Genomic DNA, 12,928 nt, shown 5'->3' with positions numbered 1-12,928 from the left:
TATTAATTTTATAATTAATGTTTTAATGTTAGATGAGATTACATACATTTATGCAATTAAGTAGTTAATTAATTAGTTAATAATAATAATAATACAGATTAAAACAGAGACAACTGCAGTTCTTGTATGTAAAACAAGCTTTCAATAAAGCAGAAATAAGTAGTTAAAATAGATTCATCGTGGTTTACTGAAAGCAAACTGTCTTTTAATTTAAGATAACCAAAATGGGATTATAAATGGATAAAAAAACAAATCCGCAGAAGTAGTAAACACTAAAAAAATACTCTCTTCAAATATTACTTTTCCTTGATTTGTATTTACTAGATCCAGGCACAGCTTCTTTGAGCATGCCTTTTAAAATAACAAGCTGGATTACATCTCACTGTCCAAACTGACATTAGGATTAATTAATACATTAGCTATAAATAAGGACTCAACTAAGATTTTGTTTTTTTCAACAAGATCATTTAATTTTCAGTACCTATAGCATGACTGGTGTTTTTATACATATCACTATGAGATGCACTAAAAAAAGAATTTACGTTCTGTATTTTTACATGTGACAGAGATATGTGAAATTGCTACAAATAAAACCCTATATTATGCCATTTTTGATTTGTAAAAATGGATGGGAGTATTATGTCTTTTCTCTTTAAAATAGTTGTGATAAAAAGTAAAATCCACCAAGATACATTTTTTATACTGTTATAAGCTGACGCTGATTCTAAGTGTTGATATTATAGTACACTAGTCTGATGAAATAGATAAAACATTGTTCATGAAAGAAAGTTCATTCTGTTTGCCTCTTTACCTCATTTTGCCAAATTCTGTTTTGCTGGAGAATAATCATTGGCGATTAAATGCCAATCATAAATGCTGCTTGTTCCACATCAGCATCTGTAACCAGCACCCAATGTTTTAGGACACCAAAACTATGTATCATGCATGCAGATTTCTCAAACATGTTACATTATACAAACCGGATTCCAAAAAAGTTGGGACACTATACAAATCGTGAATAAAAACTGAATGCAATGATGTGGAGGTGCCAACTTCTAATATTTTATTCAGAATAGAACATAAATCACGGAACAAAAGTTTAAACTGAGAAAATGTCTCCTTTTAAGGGAAAAATATGTTGATTCAGAATTTCAAGGTATTCAACAAATCCCAAAAAAGTTGGGACAAGGCCATTTTCACCACTGTGTGGCATCTCCCCTTCTTACAACACTCAACAGACGTCTGGGGACCGAGGAGACCAGTTTCTCAAGTTTAGAAATAGGAGTGCTCTCCCATTCTTGTCTAATACAGGCCTCTAACTGTTCAATCGTCTTGGGCCTTCTTTGTCGCACCTTCCTCTTTATGATGCGCCAAATGTTCTCTATAGGTGAAAGATCTGGACTGCAGACTGGCCATTTCAGTACCCGGATCCTTCTCCTACGCAGCCATGATGTTGTGATTGATGCAGAATGTGGTCTGGCATTATCTTGTTGAAAAATGCAGGGTCTTCCCTGAAAGAGATGACGTCTGGATGGGAGCATATGTTGTTCTAGAACCTGAATATATTTTTCTGCATTGATGGTGCCTTTCCAGACATGCAAGCTGCCCATGCCACACGCACTCATGCAACCCCATACCATCAGAGATGCAGGCTTCTGAACTGAGCGTTGATAACAACTTGGGTTGTCCTTGTCCTCTTTGGTCCGGATGACATGACGTCCCAGATTTCCAAAAGAACTTGAATCTTGACTCGTCTGACCACAGAACAGTCTTCCATTTTGCCACACTCCATTTTAAATGATCCCTGGCCCAGTGACAACGCCTGAGCTTGTGGATCTTGCTTAGAAATGGCTTCTTCTTTGCACTGTAGAGTTTCAGCTGGCAGCGGTGGATGGCACGGTGGATTGTGTTCACTGACAATGGTTTCTGGAAGTATTCCTGAGCCCATTCTGTGATTTCCTTTACAGTAGCATTCCTGTTTGTGGTGCAGTGTTGTTTAAGGGCCCGGAGATCACGGGCATCCAGTATGGTTTTACGGCCTTGACCCTTACGCACAGAGATTGTTCCAGATTCTCTGAATCTTGGATGATGTTATGCACAGTTGATGATGATAGATGCAAAGTCTTTGCAATTTTTTGCTGGGTAACACCTTTCTGATATTGCTCCACTATCTTTCTGCGCAACATTGTGGGAATTGGTGATCCTCTACCCATCTTGGCTTCTGAGAGACACTGCCACTCTGAGAAGCTCTTTTTATACCCAATCATGTTGCCAATTGACCTAATTAGTGTTTATTGGTCTTCCAGCTCTTCGTTATGCTCAAATTTACTTTTTCCAGCCTCTTATTGCTACTTGTCCCAACTTTTTTGGGATTTGTTGACACCGTGAAATTTTGAATCAACATATTTTTCCTTTAAAATGATACATTTACTCGGATTAAATGTTTGATCTGTCATCTACGTTCTATTACAAATAAAATATTGACATTTGCCATCTCCACATCATTGCATTTAGTTTTTATTCACAATTTGTTTAGTGTCCAAACTTTTTTGGAATCCGGTTTGTATAATTTTATTGCATATATTATATTGAAAGAACAAAATATGAACAGCAAAACTCAGTTTGATATTTCTAATAAATGAGTGTCAAGTATGGGTGTGTGGGTCCTTGTCTTTCACCCAATACTGTCACGACAGGCTCTTTCCTCCATAAGTTAGAGTTGAAATAAGCAGAGTTTAATATTTTTTGGTATTATGAAAGTTTTAATACATTTCATTACTCAAACCAAACAGGTCACGTGTGGAAGAAAACCCTGAACAATTAAATGATGCAAACAGAATTGGTTTAACTTTCTATGGGACTTTTTAATGCAATTTATTTGTCAAAAATACTTGTACTGTAGATCTGAACAGTTCATATATTTAGGACTTTATTACATTTTTATTATTACCTTATTATGTTTATAACATTTTTTCTTTTTAGCTTTAATCTTCATCACTAGTTTAGTGACCACTATCAAAATTTAGCCAGATAGGCTGTTTTTTACCTTCAAATTTCCTCATTCCACTTTCTATACCTGTGCTCATTAATAAGAAAAAAATCATTCTTTTGTCACTATAGCCATCCATGTTGTCTCCATTTTTGTCTGCTTCTTTAACTAATCCCCTCCATTTCTGTCACTATGGCTGAAATCTTTTTTAGCCATTTATGGCCAAACCACATCAGTCTCTTTGTCCTCACTACATAACATATTGCATCTATACCAACCTGTTAGCTCAGTTGTGTTCTTATGTAGAGTTTTATTGAAGGGACTGAAAGACAAGGAGTATGATAATATTCATATTATTCCTTTTCAAAGTTGCTTGATTCAAGACACCACAAGCAGGCAAGTGATTACACAGTGTTTAAATTTAAGTAATACATCATATCCAACATAATAAAAATGTAACCTTTTGAGTGAAGCATAACTATTTTAAACTTTGGGAAAGTTTTAAATAATAATAAAGGTTAAACAAATATTCTTAATTTCTGTTACCTTTATTTCTTGCAGAATCTTTGACTGGTTGGTTAGTGTCATAAATAGAAGAATCTGTGCAGATCCTTCAATGTGGAACAGTTTTATAGGTATATTAAGCTTTTTGCATACTCAAAACATTTTAAATATTTTGTTGATTTTAAACAATGTGTAGTTTATCATTACAGACACACAAGGTGTCTGTCTGTTTCTCTTTTTCTCACTCTCTCGATACATCTCCCAATATATTTTGATAATTATTATCACATTCTTTATTAACTTTTTCTGTGATGTGAACAGCATTTTCCATGTATAATTCATGTTAAACAAAGAGAAATGATTAAAAATAAAAGACTGATTTTAAAATAAAATACTATCCTGAGTTGAGCTCTGCTTTGCTCTCAGTGACATTGAGATGAGCTATTGTTATCTGTAAACTAGAAATTGTATTAAGAAGCTTAGAAGATGTATAGCTAGATGGATACAAAATGTAATTATCTCAATCTTTACTGATCTGATTGAAAAGAGACAAAGCGTTTTTCTTCCAAGCAGGACAGAAATATCAAATGTTTTAGTTTTCCCTCTGTATAAGTGTCTCCCATTAGCATTATGCTCCTAAATTATTATGATTTTAAATCTCTTTAAAAGATATTTAGCCTCTTAGCCTTTAACAATGAAAAGGTGACTTAAATGAATACCTATAGACACTTTGACATGGTGAATATATTCTGCTGTCCACTGATGATTTTTCATGACTATTGCATGTAGTGAGACATACTCCGTAATCTATGCTCAATACACTATACATCAAACAAGAATCTTTTCTATGACTTTCAGTCTCATGAGCAGAAACGGTCATACTGAAAATGAAACAGTATATTGGTATGTCTTGTCTTGACATTAAACTTTAATCTGTATGCTACTGTAGATTGTAAGTTATACTTCATACAGCTAAATAAATAATTGGCAAAGCAGCTGCTTTTTAATGCAGTCTCTATGATTATGTGAAATTAACAGTAGCCTAACTTTGGTGGTAAGTAGAGAATACTAATATCCATTTATTTAAGAAACAATTTAGCTTATTGCAGGGACACAGAAGTCAGCTTGGATCTTGGCTGCATCAGACAGAAGATGGAAAAACTCCTTTGACTAGGTGTACATCAATTACAAGTTATACTCAATTATATACTCATTAATTAAATACAGTATTATATCCCTGGACCAATTATTAACTTAACATGTTAGTTTTAGGAAGTGGAAAGAAAACTATATTTTTTGGAAAGAACAGGCAAATTGCAAACTGACTGATCCTGGCAGGATTGAACAGAACAATGTTAACCTTTGTGCCATAAGGTTGGTTTCAGGAAAATGAAACAAAAAAGTTCTTCTCATTTAGCATTAACAGGCTAATAAACATTTACAGCAAGACACCAAATTAGTGCAGTTTTGAAGTGTGCTTACCATTTTGGTAATAATATTAAATTGCTTTCATCCAGCCATGTTCCTGACCTTGGAGTGCTGCTTTGAAAGTGGTAGTCGTCTTAGAGCTGTTTGCTAAAGTCATTTCAAGTGCCTCACAAATTTACAAGCAAGATATTAGGAGAAAGAATTAGGTGATAATGTGATGAATGTTCCTTCTTGGAACTTGTCTTCCAGTAATACATAACCAAACACACAAATTCCAAAGCCAGATATTTAACCGCAATTGGAATGCCTCTTCTGAAAACGTGTCGTTCAATGTATCTATGACAGTCTGTGCCATTTCTTGTTTTGTATCTTTTGAGAGAAGCCTTATTCTTTTTGCTAAATGCTCTCTTAAATTAACAACTTAACACTACTTTGACTACTTCCTTATACTTGTTAGCTAAACATTAAAGATGGAGAAGTGAACGAAAGTACCTGTCTCTTAATTACTTTAATATTTTTTCTTACTGAATATTGTTACTTTATGTTCAAGGTTTGATTTCTTAAATTTCTTTACACCTCACCTAAAAATGTACTTTAAATTTTGGAAAAATGCATAATGTACCACTTAAACCAATATTTCACAATATAGATGATATTTACTAATTGTTTTTCCAGGTTTGCTAGATGTTTATGGCTTTGAGTCATTTCCTGTTAATAATTTAGAACAACTGTGCATCAACTATGCAAATGAAAAGTTGCAGCAGCACTTCGTAGCTCATTACCTCAAAGCGCAGCAGGTATACGTTTATGATTATGAACTCAATGTTTCTAACAGTGTCTCTTTTAAGACTAAACATTTTCTTATACTGTATATATGAACTTTGCTTAGATTTATGTAATGTACAATTAAAATGATAAATTGCATATACCTTTCAATTAGAGTGCTACAGATATTTTGGCTAAAGAATGATGTTCGGTTGTGTTGCAGAAATACATTGACTGCATGTTCATTTCTAACGTCTAACCTTGAGAAAGTCATTTAGCCTATGTGTGTGTTTAAAGCTGTGTTTCACTAAAGTAATGTGTTGTTGTGCTGTACTGTATATGTGAAGTATGTTACTGTGGTGCTTATTTTGAAAGGAACTAAATGAAAATAAAGATGTGGTATTCCCCATAGCAGGAATCATTAAGAAAGAAGTGTACAAATGATATTAATATGGCTGCAGTAATATGAATATATTTTCAGCATCTTCTCTTTGCTGCTTCAGGAAGAATATGAAGCTGAAGGTCTAAAGTGGTCTTTTGTCAGCTACCAAGATAATCAGAAATGTTTGGACCTAATAGAAGGAAACCCTGTCAGCATCTTTTCCTTGCTAAATGAGGTTAGTATTCTTGTATCTCTCTTATTTAGTTTAGAAAATTGACAAAAGCGCAGTGACAAAATTAAAGCACACACAAGGAATGTGCTAATGAAAGACATAATGAGTGTAGTTAGAAATACTTCTGGGCTTAACTGGAATGCAGTATTAACTACCTATTCTGTAATTACCAATTCTGAGAATTATCATCTGTCACATGTAAATGTTTTCTTTTCTACTATGATTCAACTGTTAACCCCTCTAGCATTTAGCCTGCTCATATTTACTCTGAGTATCCCAGTACCTTGGGTCCTGAGCCAAACCTCATCGACACAATATGCAAAAAACAAACAGAAAATAATTGAAATGGAATGGATATCCAAAAAACGCTTATACAAAATTGATGTCTCTAAATTGTCCTGGCATGAGTGAGTGTGAATGTACCAATGTGAGTATGTGGGGTATTGGTCTGGTATTCTGTCCAAGGTTGTTTTTCTGCTATGACAGGCTCTAGACCCCTGTAAAGCTGTAATGGAAAAAGTAGGGTCAGAAAATGGAGGAATGGATTGATGAAAGTACATTTTGAGAGATGAAACTGCCTGATAAGAACTGTAGTTAGAGAGACCCAACACTTTTGTTTGGTTGTGGATTAAAAGCTGATTTTCATGGATTGGTTCTGAAGCCTACTGTAGAACTTGCTATGTTATTTTAATTTATTGTGTTGAGTTGTTTTCTGTTCTACTGTTTTTCAAATAAATAAAAAAATGTTTACTAAGTTAGCAACATACATCCTGTGCTCACCTAAAAAAGACTATACAGAACATTATGTTAGAAGAGAACAGACCACAAAGGCAACCAAGGACAATATCACTAAATAAATTCACAGGACCTTTAATATATTTTGATATCTGTTGACTGCCTTTTCTTTGTTTACTGTTAAAAATAATTATTTTTCTTTAAAACAAAAATTGATTTACTTTCTAGATTTTCCACAAAAATTTTGACTTTCAATCTTTGCAGGAATGTCGTCTAAATCGTCTCTCTGATGCAAAGCAGTTTATGGCACGGGTGGAGAAGGCACTTGCAGTTAATGAATGCTTGAGCTTGGACAAATTTACCAAAACACCCCATTTCATTGTTTCCCACTATGCAAGTAGTGTGTGCTATCAGACAGAAGGCATGACGGAAAAAAACAAGGTGAGTAATCAAATCCTGCAGTGCATGGATTGTAAGAAATAAAATCTTTGTAGTTTATGGGTGCATGCAAAATTTTAGAAACCAGAGTAGACACTTTTGGATGAGTAGTTTTTCCAGTATATTTCCTTCTGAGGATAATCCTGTATTCTACTTTGAGCACTTAATATGATAGCTTGCTTCAAAATTCCATCATCTCTGTGTAAAATGTGTTTAGTGGTGTCAGACTTAAAAATACTTCAAGGTTTATATCACCATTATACTGAAGTGTGCAATTTATTTTCTCTTTTCTTTCTGGCAGTTTAATGTCCATATTGTGGGCTCACCAAGTTTGGCCGCTTTCCTCCTCCAAATATTACAAATAATATTTTTTTCTTTCAGTAACAATGGTAGAATTCTATCAGACAAATACATTTTATAGTTCAGACAGGATGTCCATTTTTATTTGTGCCTGATACATTTCATGCATTTCTTTGTTTTCAAAAAAAATTGTGTGAAATATTGTTCAATCATTTGAGTTTTACTATTCACATTCAGGTTAAAGCCTCACATGATGTTACAGTTCCAGTTTCAACATGGCTGTTAAGAGATAATGACTTAAAATAAAGTGATACATATTTAGTTGATTTCATTTTTGATGTTTAAATCTGGGGACTGCTGTGTCTTATGAATAAATTGTATATGCACAACATGTATTGCTGAAGCTATTAAAGGTCAAAGAATTCATGTGTTTGTCAGTAATATCTGTATCTTCAGTTAGTGCATATGTCTGTTTAATAGTTGTCTTAGCATGTTAAGATTACAACCATGCTGACAGGATGATACTGATTAGATTACACCCAGTCAGTGCACTTCCTGTCTGTATATTCAATACAATGACAACATCACATGCATGCAGTTTGTCACGCATGTTGTAAAGGATCATTTCGATATTGCTGCACATCCTGCCACTACCAGTCTGTTTAATCCGACTAACACCTAAGGTATTTAACTTTTAGTTTTCAAATTCTCTAAACATTTGAGTAAGCTTTTCATTCTGGTATAATGTCAGCATGTTCAGTGTTCCAATTTATGTTTTACATTTTGTGCTTGAGATCGGACTCATTAGGAAATGGACATCCTTTTGACTTTCATCCAGGTTTGACACAGGTTTAATGCTTTTATCAATGTACCTGCTTCACTTGGACCTGGTTGCTGTTTCTGCAGACTTGTGATTTTTTTTTTATAAATGGGGTGAGGTTCCTGCCTCATGCCCAATCCTCCACCTTTTACAAGCTTGGAAATGGCTATGGCAGAGTTAATGTTGCAGTACAGCAATTGAGTTAAGGGTTGCTGATTTCTCTAGAACTGAGGAGTGACAACCAAGAGACATTGCTCATTCATCATGTTTCATATTTACATTCAATTAAAATTCTCTCTGACAATTGTGCACCATTCTGGAAATACTTTTATTGAACATTGTTAGAGCTTGTATAAACAATCTTAAGCCTAGTGCTTGGAAGTTTGCATTAACATTTTTTGTTTCTAGATAAGCTCCTTATCCCTGAGACCTGATGAATGTGCGAGAAGGAGTATAGCACTTCACCAGTGTCTCCATATACTCAGGTGCTATATACACCATAGGCAAGCATCAGGGATTTGAACTTAATACGTGCTGCTACAGGGAGCCAATATAGTGACCTGAAGAGAGGAGTTACACGTGCCCATCTTAGCTGGTTAAATACAAGATGGGCTGCTGGATTCTGGATTATCTGCAGTGGCTTGATAGCACATGCTGGTACTCCTGCCAAAAGCGAGTTGCAGTAGTCCAGATGCGACAAGACCAAAGCCTGGACCAGAAGTTGTGCTGCATTCTCTGTCAGATAAGTTCTGATCTTGCGGAAGCTGTACAGTGTGAGCTTGCATGAATGAGAAACAGTAGAAATGTGGTCAGAAAAAGATAGTTGCTCATCAGGTACCACCTCAGGGTTGTGTACTGATTTGGCCGATTTTAGCAACAATAAGCCCAGCTGTACAGAGATGGGGAGATGAGCAGACTGGCTGGCCAGGATCACATGAATCACTGTTTTTGCCATGTTGAGCTGTAGATGGAGGTCCTTCATCTAGGTTGAGATATCAGGGAGGGATGGAACGACTGGTACAGCTGCATAGCATTGGATAAGAGAAGCCATGGGATTGGATGATGAAGCCTATTGAGGTGGTGTATAACGAGAAGCGTAGAGGACCCAGCACCGATCATTGGGGTACATCAGTGCATGTCTGGTATACCTTTGACAACTCCCCTTACCAGGACACACTATAGAATCTGCCCGAGATGTAGGACTCAAACCATTTGAGAGCAGTCCCTGCGGTGGCAGGAAGGATATCGTGGTTGAACGTGTCAAAGGCAGATGAGAGATCTAGCAGAATCGGGACTGATTACATGTTGGTATGTGTAGCGTAGCGAAGCTGGCCAACCACAGTCAGTAGAGCTGTCTCAAATGAGTGGTTCCTTTTGAAGCTGGACTGTTTGGTATGTAGCAATTCATTTTCTACAAGGAATGAAGAGACCTGTTTAGAAACAGCACATTCAAGTGTTTTGGAAACAAGGGAAATGAGAGAGACAGGGCTGTAGTTGTTAGCTTGGGATGGATTGAATGTTGATTTTTTGAGAAGTGAGGTTATCAGAGGATGTTTGAAGATTTTAAGGAATGTTCTTGAGCTGAGTGTGATGTTAATGATGTACATGATTGCAGGAATGATTAAGGGGGAGATGACCTGAAGGAGTTATGAGGGAATAGGATCATGTAGACGGGGTGATTGGAGAGGAGGTGGGAAACAGTTGCAGACAGTGGAGAGAATGTGGAGAATTTTGGGTGTTGCTTGGAAGGAGGCAAAATGGGTGGCAGCGAGGGTGAGAACTGACTGCTGATGGCAGAAACGCTATCCTGGAAAAAAGGTGTCAAAGTCATCAGCAGATAGGGAGGTTGGTGGACGAGGTTTAAGAAGGGAAGTGAAAGCAGAGAACAGAGAGCATGTGTCAGTGGTGTTGTTAATTCTAGTCTGGTAGAACCTTACCATAGCATTGTTATAGCAGAAAGGATGGTCTTTGACATTGACCAAAATATACTTGGATATTTTATTATGGGCATGAGCTTATCACACATGGAACTGTGCCACACTAATTTCAAAGACAGCAACCGTGAAGCCAGCAATATTAAGTAATTTACATTATTTTCTGTTTATTTTCTGTAGGATCCTATTCCTCCTGAGCTTCTACATTTAATGGAACAATCAAAGGACTCCCTTCTTCAGAATTTGTTTGCAGCAGAGGAGAAAATAAATGACACAAGACAGAGCAAATCTTTAACAGTGGTCTCCAGATTTAAGGTCTGTGTTGTAGGTACATGCAAAGTATTAAGCAATCATACCTATATTAGATACTTATGTATGCATATATGTTTAATGTGTGAGGATATATATATATATATATATATATATATAATAAATATGTGTAAGTGAAGTGTTGCATCAGCGTGTATCAGCAAAAGGAAAAAGTAAACATTGTTTTTAACATGCTGTAAAAACATAAACCGATGGAGATACTATTTCATTTGTGTAATCTTCATCACCTGCAGTTGTGATGTTGTTACTGTTTTTTTGCTTTTATCAACCTTGGAGTACATCAACCTGAAATTGCCCAATAGAAATATTTATTCAGATACATAGTTAAAAATGCATACATTTGGACATTTAAAATACCTTAAATGCAATAATAACAATGGTCAACAAGATTGCATTTGATGGGCAGCCACTTGCATTTTAAGTAGACAGGGAAAAATAAAACCACCCTGTTTTATTTTTAATATATCTTTTTGTTCCGTTATTGCAGTCATCCCTGGAGAATTTAATGAATGTTTTGCACAGCACTACACCACAGTATATTAGATGCATTAAGCCAAATGCCGAATGCCAACCAGTAAAATTTAAAAAGGATGAGGTACAGTATGGTCTTTATTTTTTTGGGTTTTTTTTTTTGGTACAGTTCTGAAACCTGATAACTTATTGAATCAAGTCATTTTAATTGTGTCTGTTTTTCACACCAGCTTTTCCTTTGTATGATTGAACAGGATCCGGAGTATCCTGTCAGAATCCTGGTGCATGTCAGAAAGTAAAACTCCTATTACACCCACAGTCTCTCATTTTATACTACTCAGTAAAACACCACAAAAGCACTGTGAGAACATGCATGTTCCACTTTTTCAGTAATGGGGCCTGCCATATGTTTTTGTAGATGTAACCACAGCACTGTACTATGCTTACATGCTGCCTATTCCTTGTTTTATTACATATACAATGGAAAGCAGCTATAGATTGTGATACAAAATGAATACAAACAATTTATTATAGAATAAGATATTAGGTTTATAGGTGTTAATGGAGTTATGAGACCGTAAGTGTCTAATGACAGCTGGTTAACACAACAAGCAATTAAAAACAGAAAGCTATTGTTCAAGAGTGAAATGAGCAGGTAGGGTTTGGAAATCTAAACAAGTAGATACACAAATGTTGCTTGAGCAATATTTACTTCAGCTGCAATAATCTGCTTTAAATTATGAAACTGGATTGGAACAAATACCTGTAGCCACCCTTCAGGACTGAACTCATACCAGTCTAGTTCAGAGAGTATACAGAGTGGCACTGCATTCTTACAGTGGTGTGCAAAGTATTCATTCCCCTTGAAAGTCATCATCATTTTCTGCATGGCAAAAGATTTGTACACATATTTATTTGTTCAGTATATTTATTGTGAACTCATTTGATGTAACAATACATTTCAAAAGTTTAAAAAAAACATTTTCTGTAGATATTTAACTGTAGAAGAAAATCTCAAAATTTAATGTTTGCATAAGTATTCACGACCTACATATTAATACTTTGTTGAGAACCCTTTTGTTGCAATAACAGCCTTAATTCTTTTGGGGTAAGTATGTGCTAGTCTTGCAGGGCTTTGACTTGGCCATTCCAAAACATTTCTGTTTTTGAGCCATTCCAGTGTTGCTTTGACCTAATACCTAGGGTCACTGTCATGTTGAAAGATGCATCATCTCCCAAACTGAAGGTTCACAGCAGACAGGAACAAGTTGTCCCGCAATATTGTGAAGTATTTGTGTCCATCCATTGTCATACATTACATGAAATCCAGTAAAACTATTTATTTACCAGTTCAGGAAAAGAAACTGAGAATAAAACACCCTTAGACGCCATAGTAAGCTTATACAATCTTGTATGTTAAGTGTTGTATATATGAGGAAGTCAATTTTAAGTGAGACTAATTTAATCATAAATTGTCAAAGCACAGATAGCTTCACTGTGTGGAATTGGAATACCTAAGCCTAGTTTTGCAGTAGTGACAGTAATACATGTTAATTTATTTCTCATACTACATGTAATTTTGTGGGACATTTTTGCCACT

At 35.4% G+C, this 12,928-nt stretch overlaps 1 protein-coding gene across 1 annotated transcript in view; it reads left to right on the top strand.

Moving 5' to 3' along the window:
- The window catches only part of LOC120531421 (unconventional myosin-XIX), a 76,450-nt gene that overhangs the window by 43,087 nt on the left and 20,435 nt on the right, over positions 1–12,928 (top strand). Inside the window, exons 12-17 of the mRNA XM_039756826.1 lie at positions 3,551–3,624; positions 5,597–5,718; positions 6,190–6,303; positions 7,300–7,476; positions 10,708–10,842; positions 11,345–11,452. Of these exons, the coding sequence (XP_039612760.1) occupies positions 3,551–3,624; positions 5,597–5,718; positions 6,190–6,303; positions 7,300–7,476; positions 10,708–10,842; positions 11,345–11,452 (730 nt within the window). The remainder of the gene's footprint in view (positions 1–3,550; positions 3,625–5,596; positions 5,719–6,189; positions 6,304–7,299; positions 7,477–10,707; positions 10,843–11,344; positions 11,453–12,928) is intronic.

This window comes from Polypterus senegalus, chromosome 6, assembly GCF_016835505.1.
Source record: "Polypterus senegalus isolate Bchr_013 chromosome 6, ASM1683550v1, whole genome shotgun sequence".
In the NCBI taxonomy this organism is placed as follows: Eukaryota; Metazoa; Chordata; class Cladistia; order Polypteriformes; family Polypteridae; genus Polypterus; species Polypterus senegalus.
This window is presented reverse-complemented; position numbering and strand designations above follow the sequence as displayed.